This window comes from Amblyomma maculatum, chromosome 1 (assembly GCF_055883805.1).
Source record: "Amblyomma maculatum isolate TAMU_Amacu chromosome 1, ASM5588380v1, whole genome shotgun sequence".
NCBI lineage: Eukaryota > Metazoa > Arthropoda > Arachnida > Ixodida > Ixodidae > Amblyomma > Amblyomma maculatum.
Window position 1 is genome coordinate 246902880 of NC_139344.1, and position 17226 is coordinate 246920105.

A 17226-nucleotide genomic window follows, 5' to 3' on the forward strand; every position below is an offset into this window, starting at 1 on the left:
GCGCGCGGCGACTGCGCGCAGGGCGAGCGCGCACCCGAGCCCGGCGGCGGGCCCTCCTCCTCCTACAGCGCGCCGGGGCTCCTCCGGAACGCGGGCGCTTCCTCGAGCCCGGGAAACTATGTCAATGGGGCTGGCAGCGCCACCGCGGCCGACGTCAGCGGGTCAACGTCCTGGACTCCCCTCCTCGCGGCCAACCCCCTCTCCATCGCGCCGGCGCGCTGCCTGCGCGAATCTAGGTGGGCCGCTGCCGCCGAAGTTGGTCGAGGCGCCGCCGCAATCCAACTTCCGAGCGGCCGCGAGCAGCTGCCGACTTCCGCGACCGGATTCTTAGCGGCCGCGCTGGATCGCCTGCCTACCGTCCGCGCACATGTGCCGCCGAGACGGGCCCGGGGTCCAACGCGAGTGAGCTGCAGCCATGGTGCAGGGACTCTTACAAGCCAAGCCGGCCGAGCCGCCTCACGAAGGCGCGATTGGTGAGTACCCCTTCCGCCGACAGCGTAACCGCGCGCGCAACAACCGCGCGCTTCCGAGCGCCGGGAACCCGCGCTGGTGTGCGCGTCGTGCGCTTGTCGACTTTCAGCGCGCGCGTGTGTTGCTCGCTTGCGTTGTGCTGGTGGATCGATCTTGTCTTAGCGGCACGTGCAAGAAAAGCATGCTCTCCGAGGTGTTTGTGTCGCATTTCACGGTAGGGTGCTGTGGTTCCGCGGCGATGCCTGACGCATGTAAGCTGGCCAATGCATCTCGTAGAATGGAGGAGCTTGTGGTACTGTACGCCGTATATGCCAGAGTCGTTCGCATGAGTTGCACAGGTGTTCTGAGTTTATGAGAGCAGGTTGCGAGCCACACTGCTCACTTCTTTCAGTTTCGCTTTCGTAGGCATCGACTGGGAGCCTCGGCTTCATGGTAGCTTGCTTTCGTTACTCCCAACCAAGCAGCCAGAAATCTAAAGAGCGAGAAATAAGCCGGAACAAGCACTTTGCTTAGTTGACGGTCCTTTTACTTCCATGAATGGCTGCGGTCTTAAGCTGCAGATACAATGACTGTTATTAAACAGGTCTATCTTCCGCCTAGAGATGAAGCACTGGTTGTGTATGTACGTGAACGAGCGTGTGTTCGTGTCGTCTTGTCTTTCTCCATGCTTTATTTAGGCGCGCTCTTGCTGGGATGTATCCGCTTCTCTGCGTGCTTGAGCTGCATACGGATATAGTGACTTAGTCTTCTACGACCTCCTTTCCCTTTCATATGCCTTGCCGCGCTTATTGTATTTATTCTCTATCCTGGTAGTGCGAGTTCTAATTTTCTAATAATGTGCATTAGTTTTGTAACATAGCAAGTATGGAGCATAAAATGATATCTTGTTTGAATGGCACTCAGTCGTTAGCAGTTTTAAAACAGGTAAAATCGACAGTGGTAGTATTCGTTAACACTTATGAACAGGGATATAGCACGAAGGTTGATATTCAAAATGCTGGTATTTCTGCTCATGGTTTCTCATTCTCAGGGCCTTTCATATGTTAATTGAATAAAAGTTGTTGTCTACGTTTAATAAGACGCACAAATGCGATTGGGTAGAGTGAAGGCTACAGGTGTGCATAAAAACTACTTGAGGCCGTGCTAATCAGCAACAATGCAGTGAAATGAGGCCTCGTTATGAGGCTCATACAAAGGTGCCAACAGCCCCTGAAACTAAGGAAAGCATGTGTCACGTTGGCTAGATTTATTTATATCTTTTTATATTTATTTATTTGTTTGTTTATGAAATATCGAGACTTACAAAATTCGAATCATGAACATCGCAAAATTGCAAGGGAAGCGAGGCAATCACAGTATTTCGGATGAACGGGGTTTTTGCGAGACTTTCTCTTGTCGGCAGGTTTGCAGCATGTAACATTGCTGCCTTCCCAATTCCATGCATGAACTAGCGGATGTTGTAGTTATCCCGCCTCAGTGTGCGAGTGTTCTTTATCCAAAAAAATGAATCGGTGTGGATGAGCTCGCAGTTGCTTTATGCATTTTCCAAAGCACATGCATGCCCGCATGACATTTGTTGCACACAGCAAAGCAAACAATTATTCGAATTATGAATTGTGTTTCATTGAGGCACGTTGTCTGTTGTAGTTCGCCAAACTTTTCACTTGAGTGGGGGAGGAAAGGGTTTGGACGCTGTGCGAGAGCCGTGGGTCGCGCCTCGATCGCTTGGTCGCCCGGCACACACTGTGTGACGGCGGTTGCGCAATGCGGCCACACGCAGCGGTTCCACGCTCGGCGCGCGGAAGTTCCGCCTGGAAGCTCGCGGCTTCGCTTTCTCCAGGAAAAGAAAAGAAGAAAGGGGAAAAGAGCAGGCCCCGCGCCATCTTTGTGGTCCGGAGCAAGGAGGTGTCTCGCCTCCTCGCTCTGCGCCTAACACTTACGCAACGCGGGCGCTTGGCCTCTATTTTGGTAGGCCCCTCTTCTCCGCCCTCATGCGAGCGGAGTGGGCCGCCGCACGGATGCGTACCGCGTGGTGGTGATGCTTGTTTCTGGCTGTGCGCTCCTCTTTTTGTCGCTGCCCTCACGGGGCACCCTTGCGGGCTTTGATCTGCACTTCCGCGATGCATACGAAATGGGGGGGGGGGGGGGGGTGCAACTGACCGACCGGCCTCCTTTTTGGCGCAGTTCGCAGGTGGCTGCTGCGAGAAAGTGGAGGAAGGATTGATAGCTGCGGCTCCGCGCAGGTAGCTTTTTTTTTTTTTTTCTATAAGGGAAATGTAAGCACTGATCTCGAAAGCAAACTTTCGCGCTTTATCTATGATTTTTCCTTTAACTAGCACTCCTCTCGGGGTTCATGTCAGAAAAATAAAAGCTGTAAAACGCGCCTATTGACAAATGACTTTAGTAAATGAACAACAGTGTGAAACCGCATCTCTCGTCAGTGCTTCTCAAACTTTCTTAGATACCTCCATAGCAAGCAGTCACTGACAGCCTAAGTATGCGAAGCATTTGTTGCTGAAATCTTCGAACGTTCGTGTGGAATTTCGAGAACCCGTTAGACGCATTTGAATAGCCTTCGATCCACACACACGATTTTCAAGATAGTTTTGCTTTAACACGTTCTCCATAATTGCCCCTGCGTGACTCCATTCTGCCAAGAGCCGGATAGAAGCGCGCTTCCTTGCGTCTGTATTATAGGCATTAGCGCGTTCGGCGTGGCTTCATCACTAGCGCACAGCAGCGACGAAGTTTCGTTCTATTGGCGGGTCGATAGCTCACGTCCGTGCGATCGATGTGTAAGTAGTAGCAACTTATTCGCTTGTCATTGGGGGCAGGGAGGGCAGCGTTCCTGTTGCCTCGAGGGGGAGGCCAAAACAGCGAGCAAGAAGAAAAAGGACAAGGGGGAGGAAGTCCCGAAAAAAGCAGTGCCGCACAGCGGAGCAAAGAGTGCGGCCCAATCGATGCCCGTATCAACGGCGATGGAGAGGCGCGCTGCCGAGGGCGGCTGCCAGCGGGAGAGGAGGAACAACCTTAGCGCGCGGGAGGAGGGCTGCGCGGCGCGTGACTAGGTTGGCGGGTGAACGACCCGCGCGGCTCATTCTAGGTCACTGGTGACGACATCCCGAGGGAGAACCGCGCTTTTCTTCGCCGCCGCCGCGCGCTCCCCGAAACGAAAGTGAGACCCCCCGCCACCATCCGATCCTTGCGTCACCGCGGCTAGGCTTGGCGGAAGCGTAGGGCGTTGCGACTGCATTCGGGGGTCGTGCACTGGGCCCCGTCGGGTTAGCCAGCTGAACCGGCGGCTGCGTGCCTGAACCCCGAGCGGCTTCCTGTTCGGAGGCCGCCGAGCCGGGGCGGCTGAATGCTGCCAAATTGAGGAGCGTGCAGCTGAAATCCGACTCTGCAGCGAACTCGCGAAAGTTAAACGTTGTACTCAGCCGGCTACCCGCGTCTTTTTCGCGCTTTCTGCTCTTTTTTTTTTTTTTCGTTCAGTGTTTGATCTGGTGACCTGACTGCCGCAGTCAAGCATTGAAAAATTAACTCTGCGTTCGTGCGCCCAAGATACTTGGTTAGCAATTACACGTCCTTTAGGTTTAAAAGGTATGATTTAAACCAACAATTCCCAAACTTCTTTTCCCTAGGTTGCGAAAAGGGAAGGTGGGGGGAGGGGGGGGCATTTTTATATTGCTTTCAGTGGAAAACCGGCATTTCTCTTATTTTTTATTTCCCCCTTATTATCTGATACATAGCACGGACGCTTGAGTGCTGCTGTATTTGATAAGGCAGCGCAGAAGTTTTCTCATTTTCTTGGTACCTTCTCCTGAAGGTCGGTGGAATATTTTTCTTAATTAGGCCCTAACTTAAGATAGCGTCCCGCTCCGTGCTCTGTAAAACAACATTCTGCAACTGAACAAAGAATTCTTGTGCCACACGCACACACACACATTACGAAGTTCATGATAATACTCACTAGCGGATCCCTCTGATGCGCAGCAGACATGCCTCAATGTTCTCAAGTTCGCGCGTACATTCCATTGTGTGACACTACCATGCTCCCGTAGCAGTTCATGCCACTACTGTAATGTACACTCGCTGGCGTGCATGTAAACCTTTCAGAGAATGAAATTTGGTGTTTCTTGTGGTGTATGCGTCGAGTAAAGCTGTTTTAGGAATAGCCTGAACCAGAAACACGCACTTCAATGTTACTACAGCGTCCGAATACTTCGTCAAGTGAGAAATACAAGAGATAAAATAAACACTCAGCGGTCTTTCACAGGAGAGACGGGGGTTTACGGAGACAACATATAATTTTTCTTGGTTGGTAGTCTTGATGATGTTTTCCTTATCACGTATTGGGCGAGAGGAAAGATGCAAAGAGTGCTAAAATCACCAAGTTTCATTTCGCACTTGCGCCCGTGAACAGGCGTTCATGCAAAATGCCCGTTCACATATTGGCAGCGGCGGACCAATCACACGCAAGCCTCGCGAGCGTCGAGGGTGGAGACGAACGGGTGCACTGCTGCGGCAAAACTGTAAGCGAAAGCGGCTGGCACCTCCTCGCCTGCTTCCCCTGGGGCTCTATCTTTAGGGGGAGAGCCTGCTATGGCGGCGGGCGCGCGCGCCTCTTCGCTCTCGCGAACCTGAGTTTCTGGGTAGCGCGTAGAGGCCGGCGGGTTTGCTGCTTTATGTTGCTGCTTCCTCCTCTCCGCGCGGTTTTTTCGCCTTGAACGGTGCGTCACAGCTCCCAGCGTTTCTCCCGCCTCCTTTGTTTCTTTTTACGCCCTCGCGCTTTTCGTCGACGGTAAGGTTGCCGCTTTGCGCCGTCCGTATCTCTTGCACGCGAGCGCGCGCTCGCAGTGCAACCGAAAAGTGGGCGCCGATGATATCACAGCCTGTTGCTGTAGCGCAGAAGAGATATGCCTAAAAATCGAGTTATAGTTTTCGTTGTATAATCACAGAAAGCGCGCGTAGACGTTTCGTGGACATTTGTTGCTCTTTTCAAAAAGCTGAAAGGGGGACGCGAACGGATAAGCTGCCTTGCCTCCCCTATTTTGCTTCACAAGCGCCGCCATATCTGTCATGTTCAAATGACAATGACAGGTAGCGCAACCTAAGTGTGTGACCAGTGTTATGCTAGTATCCCTGCCAGCGTTCGTGCTAACGAATATAACTTGAAAACAGTAGCGCCAAGCAATATTCGCGAACCACGCCTTTCCGGATCGCATTTGGGACTCCTCCGCGCCCCAGCAGAAATGTCTGGCCTCCGACCTTCTTCTGCTGCGGGCGCATGTAGGCTGGACCGTCTGGGTTTGCAGGCCCAAACTGCGGAGACGGATCGCGTGCGTCGGTTGCGTTGTGCCCCACGGCGTGTACATGCGCGGCTGAACTTTACAGCGATCCCGTGCTTTCACAGTGAGTCGAGCTTTTTATGGCTTCATACTATTTCCAGTAAGAAAACGACCCCCGCCCCCTAGCGCCATCCTGTAACATGGGAAATATGGTGGCACAAAGCGCGACACTTCATTGGCAGCCCGTCATGTTGTTCGTGCTTCACATTTAGCTTCCCCTTTTCGCTGCTGGAGCTTTCCCGATCCGAGCTGGCGTTTTCCGCCAGCACGCTAAAGGCGGCGCTCTTCCCTGTCGGGTGGCGCCCGCGTCGACAAGCGCGCTGCAGCTGCAAAACCGCGGTTCGGCAAGCCTGGCTGGCTGCAGTGCCGAAGGAATGGTGCTTCGGCGAGACCTTGCCCCCGCCGTGGAACTGAGATGTGTGTTACGTCAGGCCTTGTCCCCAATGAAAAAGCGCGTGCGGCGGCGCTGCAGGTGAACGCTCGCCGTCACGGCCGTGTGCTAGAAAAAAGCCGCTCGTGGCGCCTGCTCGCCCGCGCAGCCATGGCCGCGCCGATATATCCCCTCTTACAGCCCCCCCCCCCCCCCCCCCCCCCTATCCACAGCTCGTTCGTTGGCAGACCGCGTCTCTCGCGCCTTTCCCCGGCGTCAGAAAGCTGGGGGTCGCGCCCGCGGGATTTGTCGGCACGTCGCTGCTGCCTGCGGTTGTGATCGCTATCTTCGCTCTGGAAGCCTCTGCTTGTGACATGTTACCTGTCGAAGCGATGGCGGGAATATAATTTGAAGAGTGCCGACGCGAGTATAACGAAATAGCAAAGTAGATCATAATAATACGGGACCTCGCTAATAGTCTGGCTACACTCTCGTTAGGCGTGACACTGCAGACTCACGATCGTTCCTCTTGAATCAGTGTTCGCATGTGCTGTTGGAGTATGGCTTTTCTGCAGTGATGTCAGCAGTACGCATATTTAATTTACTCCTTTCGGTTCCTTCTGGTACCCGAGTGACGGTACTTTTTTTGCGTACTCAGTAGGAGGAAAAGAAAAACGCTCCAAAGCTTTTGTCACCGCTTGTGTAGAAGCGACAGCGATCGCTGTTCTGGAACACCTATTCTTCTCATGCGTGTTCCTCTGGTACTCACATGATTGTTGGTAGCGCATTTTAACATGATTGACTGATATTAAGAGACCTTTAGCTAGGTGGAGGGGGATGTACCGCAACCCGCCATTATGCGTGCGCGAATGGTGAGCCTGTCAGCGACTCTACCCGGCATCTAGTGATGCTAGGTGAGCCATAGCTGACCTGCATCTATCGCCACGGTATGATGTGCGAAGGTGTATTGGCTGCTCGCGATCACGGTATATGACCGCAGTGTTCGAGATGCTAAAATCTCTACACGAAAATCCGCCGCGGCAGCAGTAATCTGTAATCCTCCTTTTCCCCGTCATGTCCGTGCTCAGCCGGCCGAACGCACTGCTCGATCAGCTCGCAACAGCCGAACGATACGACAGCCTGCTAAACCCTATAGTCTGAGCGAACAACGGCAAAGGCTGTCATTGCACTCCAGTCAACAGCTTGGCTGACGTCGAACCGCCCTGCAATACTCCCTTTTTCGCTCTTTAAATATCGAACCTTAAGAAAATAGGCGTAAAATGCGGAGTCATTGCATGCTATCATGTTTCTACTGCTCTCGCGGTAACTGCCTTGGCTTAAGTGCCTTCCCTTTGAACAGTAAAGAGCCATAGGTTGTAGCACTGAGTACGAGCTCAGGAGATACTCATTAGAAGGACTCCGGGCTGCCCACAGTGTGCCAGCGAAACAACGAATTCAACAAACTGGTAAGGAGGTCGCATAGTGCCAAAAATGCCAAGCCTCTCAGAGGAAGTCATTATTCGCATTGCCTTGAATTCACCACATCACGTAAAGCAACCTTGCGCCGTTCTTAATCACGGTTCAGCTTCGCGGCCGACTGAACGTCCGAGGATCTCGCGATATGTCGGTCAGCCAATTTCTGTCGCGCGCGGCTTCCGCAAGCAATGCCGTCCGGCGAAGCGATCGGCAAGCTGAGCGCAAGTAAAGGAGTAGAAAATGGCGTGGACATATACCACACACTTGCTGCACAATGAACAAAGTGACAGGCCCCGTGAGTGCGAGGTGCAATGCGTGAGAAGCGTGATGAAGCCCGCCGATAACCGATAGTTAGGGGCCCGCACGTTTCAACCTTGGCCCGCTACCGTCTGTTAGGTTTCTTTTGTCTCGCCTGTTTCCTTTTCTTTCACGTTTTTACGTTTGGTGAGTCACGAGTAATGAAATGCATTCAAGAACGCTGACTCAAAGAAAGTCCACAATATCTGTTGGAAGTTCAGCGTTGGTCCGCTGACTTCTTTTTTTTTTTTTTAAGCAATGTACCAACACACCCATAATCAAAATTAATCGCAGCAAACTATAATACATGCGAAAAAAAAAAATGCAGGACTGGTCATATACACTTGAACCGTTCAACGTTTGTCATGAGCCGCAAGAAATCATCCCCAAGGCGCGTCACTTGTGTCCCTCACCAGTGCATCGCTCCAAAGGCGCTTGCTGATGGAGCGATACACCGCTCCATACGCTTCACAGCAATTCTGGGATCGCTGCCCAAACTAAGGACATTATGTATGTGCTCGAAAGGCTGTTGGCTCTGGGCTGAATTAGCCTTCTGACAAAAAGAAAGGAAGAATGCAAGGACTGAAATTGCTTGCGTTGAACGAACTGCTCGCTCCTGAAAACCTCATGGTTTGCAGTTCATTCTGGCGTGGATGGATATTAAGCAGAAATAGCGGGGTCTTACAGTTTTCTCTGTTGCAGAACTAATACACTGAAGCATTAGACAGGTCGGAAAATGCATCTTGACAGGGGAGTGGGTCACTGATAAGCTACACGAAGGAAACACCGTGCTCCATGATGCGTAAGTACTTGTATAATTTTGATTACAGCCTTAAGTGCGCACGTGGGCTTCTGCGGTAGGGATACGATATCAAAGCCAGTGTGCGAGGCATGCCTCATGATATTACCCCGTCTTTGGTATATGTTTATGGTAGTCCTCTTTCTTGCGCGTCTGTATTTTCCTTGTCGGCTTATATGGTTCACCATTGTTTTAGGATTACTTTTTTATTTTTTCCACTTTCATTTTTTGTTTGGTAAAGGCGAAGGAAAGTCACCCTCGAAGCCGTTCCTACTTCCTAGGACTCTGGAAGGCTCTGTCAACGGCTGATTTATGAGCGTCTTTTGGAAGGGACGCTCCTACGAGTATTTTCTAGTGTCGTAATTGATTTGACCGTGTCATAAATATGTCGGTCATTGAGGTTTCCTTGCTCGTGTAGAGGGGGGGGGGGGGGGGGGGCTTGTTCGGATCCAGTTTGCAGTCGATCAATCTACGTCGCTCAGATAACTTTTCATCGCCATTCAAAGGTCGACAACGACCACTCGCGGAAGGATATTGCCGGCCAATAGGCCTGTGTTATGCAAAGGCCACAGGCGCGCATACGAACGAGCTATTGTTGTTGCGCCAGAACCCCGGTACGTGTCCAACTTCGCAGCAACTGAAACTGGTTGCGCATTGGGGCTGCGAAGTACTCGCCAGAATTGAAATCTATACAACAGTTATATGTTAGTCAAGACATGCCATTCCGATAAATTTACATGCCGTAGCTCTACAGCGCATTCCGAAAATCAAGACAGCTGCGGTGCAGGTCTAGCTGCCGCTCGTGTAATCTACTGGCGTGAGCGTCACTGTGATAATTGCGTACTGACTCGCTAAAACTGCGCTGCGTTGTTAAGCCAGCACCAGAAGCGCAAAGGCAGAAAGCTTAGGGCAACTAATCAGCTCACACTGCCCCCGGCTTTCAAAGTGTTGCACATTACTTTTGAGGCAACATAATGTCCTGTACAGAGCGAAACTGGTACGTAAGGTTTACTATACAAGGCTGAGACTTCTTCGCTGTTAGTTCTACACAGAGGTGAAGTTTGCAATTAATTTCACCTGTTTCTTTCCCCGTTTCTTTTCTCGGTTTACTCTCTCCAGAGTATGTGTTCCATCCACGCCGCTCAGCATTGGTTCTTACTCCGGTTTTCAGCGACATGAAAACCACAGTCACACATTCGCTCTGCCGTTCGCACAGGGTGTGCAGTGTGCTCGCATTAGAAATCATTAATATATTAAAAACTTACACGCTGAAGCCAGATACGGTACAGTTGCGTCCGTCTTTGTCATGCTAAGGAGCTTGATACCTTGTGGTTGCGGGAACTTCCGCATGAATTACATTGCGATGATGATTCTCGCTGAAACTTTTAACGAATGAATGAATGAACGCATCAAGTTCGTATTGGCCCAGCCTTTCTTCATGGGAGAGTTCCTCTCTGAAATTGGTACGCGCCCGCCTGCACAGAAGTAGGCGGAGCGGCGCACTCAGCATCGGTGTGCGCCGGCCTCGTGGGCAGCGCCGGCGAGCACTACAGCCGCGTCGTCCATCACCACAGACAATCGAGCGGTGGCGGTAGCGGCGGCGGCCGAGGAAGGGCGCTCGCGCGCGCTGAGCGGCAGCGGCGGCCTTCCACTTTCGCTCGGCCCGGAATATCCTTGGCGGAGGAAAGTGGGACTGGAGCGGAGGCGAGAGGGGGACAGCCGAAAGTCGGCGAAGGGCACCCGTCGCCCCGGCAACGCGCGCGGAGTCAACGAACCCGTCCTCGTTGGGAGCCGCGCGGCCGCAACTGGGACAGCCGAGCCGAGGACGCGCGGGCCCCTCGCGCCGCCGGAATCGAAAGCGAGAAATGGGTTGAGATTAAGTTTCGCATTTCCGGATGCAGCAGCCTGCCGGCTTTCTAGGGCCGAGCGCCGATGCCGCGGTCGCGTGCTCTTTCTCGGCCGTACTTCGCGTGTTTTGTGTGCTTTCGTTTCTATTTCCTCACTGATCTCGCTGGCGACGGCGGTGCATGAGGTAGCTGGTCGCCGACGTAACAGCAGAAAAGGGGTTCACGGCAGAGTCCAGATGCAGGATCAGAGCCCTAGGGTTAATGGCTCCATGGCAACCTTGTAATGAAATCTGCTTTGTGTTTCAGCGTGGCCTGAGCACTGGAATCACGCCGAGAGTTTCATGTTGCCACTTGCCCACTTTGTACTACGATGCGAAGCAAGGTTCTCGTCCATTCCTTTTCCTTCGTTTGTTAGTTTGAATCACGTTAATTTGTTTACTTCTCTACCTGGATTTGCCTCACATTGCGCTGTGACTATACTATCGATCGGCTTCTTACGATCATCCGAGAAAGTCCGCAGGCCTTGAGTTCATACCTTCAGAAAGGAAGGGCAATGTTATTCCTCTAAGCAAGTGCCCCAAACTTCTAAGCAGCAATTATTGCATTTGGAGTCTCATATTTTTTTTTATGTGATACTATACTTATATCTCATAAAATTCATTAAATCTGCCGTCACATTTTTAAATCATAATAAAGAACGCGGAATACAGTAGTTGAATTTTGGCCTGATTGATTAAAATTATTTTTTTTTTGGGGGGGGGGGGGGGGGGCAAGAGTAGGGCACATTCTACATACGAATACGATACATCTAGTTTACACCGCCAGATGACAGTTTTCGTCCAGCCACAGATATTCGTGGGTGTATTTTCTCTCATTTTAGTGGGCTAGGCTGCCTCTCAAAGATATCTTGGGTTGCAACGCAGTTGACGGGCTTTCATCATTATAGCAGGCAGTGCTTGCAACGCTGACAGTAGATTCAAAGGTTCTTCAATGAGCAAAATGAGCAACGTTAAATAATCCAATATTCTAATCAGTCGTTAATGACCAAGATGCACGTTAACAACACGTGATGAAGGTCTCGGTGCTGACAGAAACAACATACATACTGTCACCACTGTTCGTTCACACTTGGCCACCGGAGCTGCGTTCAGTTTAAAGCGCTTTCGTCTCGAAGTCGTGGAACAACGTGCGAAAAGCACCTGTGTGGGGTGTTCTTTCTCCTTACGAAACCACCATCGTTAAGTTTAATATAGCCTGTGTGCATGCTCATTATGTACGGCCCGGTATATTGATATTACTTCGTTTTTCATCTCATATCAAATTTGCATGTCTGTGTCACGTGCTCCCAGGACGCCAAAGTGAAAAGTTCATGGTCGTAAGCGTGAAATATCTTTATTTATTGAATTCAGTCTCGCATCGAATATTAGTCCTGAGCATTAAAGTGCATGCTGGGACGAAAACAGAAGAGCACACAATCCGGACGTTCGTTCCGTTTTCTACGTCAACTCATTTGCAAGACTCTGTTCAAGTTTTCCACATCAAAAGTACTTAACAAAACAGCAACGTCATTAAACGAGTAGTACGTTTGATAAAAATCGGAAATGAGTTTTTGTTCGGGACAGGCAAATGCGTTCTTTAAGGTTGGTTCGGTAAGGTTACGAGTGGCGTGAACCTGCAGAAGCATGACGTTGCAACCGCCGGCAGTTTATTTCTTCCTGAGAGCCGACCGCCTGCTGCTTCCACCGAAGCAGCCGTGCGTGATCGGTTGTAGGAAGGAGCCCTTCTTTTTTTCGGCTGTGACATAATTGCGGATTTGGCGCCCTCCTCGCGCGTCCGCTGCCGGTGGTGGCCCTCTCCACTTTCAGACCGGGTGACCCAGATCTGCCGGGGGCGACGACCCCGCGCTTCGACGGTGCGCCGCTAGGCGCACTGGCGCTGCGCGCGCCGAAAGTCAGCGACGCCGCTCGCCGCTGGCGCCATCTTTGGAGCAGTGCTGTTTCAACAGCACTAGAGAGCGGATTCTCTGCGGCGGCCCTTCGCCTTTTCTGTTGCACGGAGCTCGGAATGTACACTGAGATGTGCACGGCGCTACGCTAACGCATTAGTGAACAGTAGAATGGTTACCGTTTTCTTATTCATCTGTTGAGATTTTGCCGTAAACTTTTTCACATAAAAGTAAAATAAACTGCAAAATGTGTGCTTCCGGGATACTTGTGGCGCGTCACTCCATGTTTCTCAAGTTTCACACTAGCGAAGCAGTCTGCATGATGTATGCGAAATGTGTCTAATGTATAAAGCGTTACGTTAGATGCGGAGAAAGGAGGGGGGAGTTGGCTGTATATCCGTATTGACTACAAGCAGCGCACTGCACCGAACCTCTCAGCAGGCTGTCTTTTCTGTTAAATGCCCAGATGGCGAGAAATAACTGCCTGAAAAGAACGAATGAGATGGAATAATGGATCGCATTGAAGTATATTGGGGCAACGCGATGGCTCTGACAGCCTGTCAAAATATAACCAACTTGTAATATTTCCGAGTGTCATGTTCAGAGTGACTAAAAACTGTCTCAACATGGCAACGTGTGCCAGCTGCATCAAGAAATATCATCAGATGAATTTACATTATATTAAAAGGAATGAACCACTACTTAATATATTAGGTGCAGCATTGCAGTGACTGTCTCCATGTAGCGCACCTGAGATACGCGGAGGCGTGCTAGTGTAAGTTATTTGCAAGCAGGTGAAATTAAAACCAGAAGTGAGGGCGGGCAAAAATTTTTGCAAAGAGGCAGGAAATCAAGCGCAGATAGGAGAAAGATCTGGAAAGAATACCTGAAGCAAAAGTGCAGAGCCCCTTTAAGCACCACTATTTGCTTCGCTTTCCTATTCTGGTTCGAGAGTTGTATTGAGCGTGGGAATTTAAACAGCTGTATTCCGTGCATCTACTAGACAGATTTGATAACCATTAATGCACACAAGCACAGAACGAATATCCTGAAATGCCATGGATTACAATTTTTAGATAATTTGTGTCAGGAAAGAAAGCAGAATGAGACTTAAAAAACTCTGTTCACGGCTTTTTTAGCGATTCCATGAATACCACTCCTGGCACGCACGCTGCATTCCCCGCGCTCTGCACTCTTATGCTGCAACGCAAAGGGAAACCGAGGGAGAGGAAGAAAAGTGGGATTCGGAACTGCACGCCGGAAAGAAAGAGGAAAGCTAAAATCGCTTGCGTAATGGTTGCTCTAAAGCGCGCCACCTTCTTGACCCCGTTGCGCGAGCACGGCGCATGCGCGTGGCGGCGCGGTCAACGACCCAGCCGCCGGGAGCATTGGCGTCGCGACGGGACGTGGCGCCATCTGGCGAAGATGCGCGCCAACTATTGCTGTTCGGTCGCCTTGCTGCCGCAGCTAAACAACGCAAGCGATTCCAGAAACATCGATTTTAGGCACATTTCCCTGTGCGTTCGAGCCTTTAGATGGAGCTTTACTCTTCGTTTTCGTTCCATCTCAGGCGGCAGTGTAAACAAGACTTGCCTTCCTTTTTTATAACTGCGCACTATTTTCGGTCACATTTCAAAGCACATACCAAGTGGTCCGCGTGAACGAGCAGCACTTACCCCGCACACGCTGACGTCGGGCGTCGAGTTGCGCGCATTTCTTTCTTTTTCTTTTTGTTCCTCACTAATGTGCTGCTCTTTTTTTCAAAAATACCGCAGAATTAGAAAGCTGACACCTGGCAAAAAAGAAAAACTAGTTATGTGCGCACAACAGTGAAAGGCTCTAAATTACTTTTCGTTTATGGCGTTTCTGAAAAATACTGTTGTGCTCATCAAAGGCTGGTCTTGCTTCCCTCGGTATTTAAGGCATAAAAAGAACATTCTGGTACAAATGACTGTGAGGCAATATACCTACTTCAAAAGCTGTAGGCGTAGCTTTCCGAGCTCCAAGCGCCTCATTAAGACGCGAATAAGATCACAATTTCACCAAGTGTCTTTGGGGATCGACCTTGACTGCTGTTTGTCTCGCTATCGCAAATATCTGCGAAGCGCAGCGCTTATGACGCAGGTGTTTTCTTGTGATTTCTCGCGGGCAGAAGCGCTAACTCCGAGGTCGAATTCCAGGCATTCCGCGTCAAAGCACTGCATGACGAATTACTTGGCTATGCAAGGCTGTGACGTTGCCCAGGTACATGCAGCCGCGCACTAAATGGAATGGCGTAACCTCGAAGTTCACTTGTGGACTTTTGTATGTACGTGGCATAGCAGCGTAACGCAGTCGCTCTCCTCTCCAGTGGCGAAATATTCGTTTGGTGAAGCAGGTAAACGATCGAGAGCGGTGAGATGCGCAATAAGAAACAAGCTGCGAAATGGTAGCAAAGACAACCTGTTTATTACAAACCATTTCAGAGATAGGATCCGCGCGAGTGGGTGGAGGGCTAATTAAAGACTTTTATATAACCAGGCTTGTCATCTTTGTTCCATACAATTCCACAGCACCTCAAGTTCCCCCTTTCTCTTGCAACCAATGCTATGAGACGTCAAACCAGTAGCTTGCCAATATTTGACGATTCATAATTTCACAGAATTCTGGCTGCATTGAGCATTCTGGACGCTTTTGCATGCAGTCATCATAAGAACGGATATTCTAACCAGAAATGGTTTACCCGTTTCAACTAAGACCGCTTAAACTCCCAATGCAGATCATCTTAAGAGGGCATGAAGTCACGCAACCGCGTACACGCAAACAATCTTCGTTGCTTGCAACACCGCTCAGGGACGCTGGGCTGCACCTGCGTGTTGTGGTGTGGTGTGGCGAAGGTCGCACCGCGGGAGCTCTCGGACCGACCCGTAGAGTAGCGCTGCCCTGGTGGCAGCGCCGCGCACTAGAGCGCGCGGCGTAGAGCTGAACTTGACCCGGTTACGTCTCCATGGTGACGGCGGTCAATAAACGCGCGTGCAGCGGCGGCGGCGGCGCCGGGAAAGCCAAGCGCGCCCTCCTCCTCGCCCTCCGAGGGACGTGTCGTCATCCGAGCGGCCGCCGGATGGGGCTTCGCTTTGTTTTGTCCCTCTCCCCTCCCCGGTGACCGGCGTTTCCTTTGATGCTCTCCTTGCTTGTTTGTCTGCATCGAGGGTCGTATTTTTAGAAGCGGCACGCGTTCATTGTGGCTGTTCGAGCGTCCCGCGTGTCTCCGTGCTTGCGATGCGAACGTGAAGCTGGAGACAGCGCTGTTTGCCATGACGGAAACGCGTTCGGCCTTCTTTACGGGTTCGTCACGTGAGATGCTGCGAAGTACACGATATACGCAGTCTGACCGGACGTCTGCAGCGAGTGGCACTGGGTCCTGATCATTGTTTCCCGGTGATAGGCACGCAGGGGCATCGTTCGATAACGCATCACGTGCGATTAAGAATGTACGGTGGAGTTTCGATTCCACAAGGTCTCGAAATTGTCGATGACGACGCGTCGGGCGCACTGTTGGGCAGCCTATTTTAAAATATTTTTTTTTTTTTTTCAAGTAGCAAGCCATTTCCGTGTGACTATGCTGACGTTTCTCCGCCCGTTAGGAACTCACACGAATTCATTGCAGGTTATGGTGGAAATTATTTCAGCTTGTCTTCATTGTTGACTGACCAACACGCATATGAAGAAACGCTGTGCCTGCTGCGTGAAAACATTGCCATCAAACATCGTCTTCGGCGTTCTCACAAAAGGTACAAAATGCTGCGTTCTCCTTTTAACCCGAGGCAATCAAAAAACAGCTAAACAATGCAGCTACAAAGCCGATTAATCTAACATGGATCAGTTTCACTTCGAGAGTGCACAGGCGTGCAGACAAGTTAATTGGCACGCTAGCTGCACTCACACGTTGGCCTATGAAAACTGCTAGGTACGGTGGGTAGATGGCATCGCTGTGATGCAGTTTCTTTCATGGCAGGCTGTTACAACAGCACAGCATGTTAGTTTGTCCGCGTCATCAACGGGCGCCGAAGAAATGGGCACATGATTGATGCTATGATGTTAACAACAGCCTTGAAAAAGCGGGGGGGGGGGGGGGGGAATGAACGATGAAAGATCTCTTGACTCGCCCACATTAATGAACTGGACATTGGAAGGTGAACTTCCTCTTCGAGTTCACTTAATTCGGAACCAAATGAAGTACTGGGAAAAGGGAATTTGTCTGCCTACAGCATGCGCTGCTGATGTGGGCCAGAGGGAGCCGCTTTTCTGTATTATTGTTTCCGTGATGCTATCTGTTGATGTTTGGTTTCTGTGTTCGTGCGTGCGGCATACACGCATGGACCAAAAGCTGGCGAACTGTTCATTGTGCAGTTCCCCCTATCAATTTGTAATATGAAATAACAAAAAAACACTCGCTAATTCGAGATCGCCCACCAGGTGTTCTTGTTCTCTCCTTCTCGTCCCCTTTATGTCTTGCTAGATTTTTCTTTGCCGTCGGAATTGTTTTTCGATCGATGCTAAACGACACCTTGCCGAGTCGAGCAATGGAACAAATGCCGCTCGGAGACCAAAGCCCGATTTAGTGTCCAGCCGATTGCGGTCGCGTACGCAAGTGAGAAAGCGTAGCCGCGCTCTGCTCGAACTCGTGCTGGCGG

The 17226-nt window shown here is 50.9% G+C and overlaps 1 protein-coding gene across 1 annotated transcript in view; it reads left to right on the top strand.

The window, feature by feature from the left end:
• The first annotated feature begins 315 nt into the window (after nucleotides 1–315).
• Nucleotides 316–17226, top strand: part of Eip75B (Ecdysone-induced protein 75B) — a 65805-nt gene continuing 48894 nt past the window's right edge. The window contains exon 1 of the mRNA XM_084590785.1: nucleotides 316–473. Coding sequence (XP_084446911.1) covers nucleotides 416–473 — 58 coding nt within the window. The 5' untranslated portion in view covers nucleotides 316–415. The remainder of the gene's footprint in view (nucleotides 474–17226) is intronic.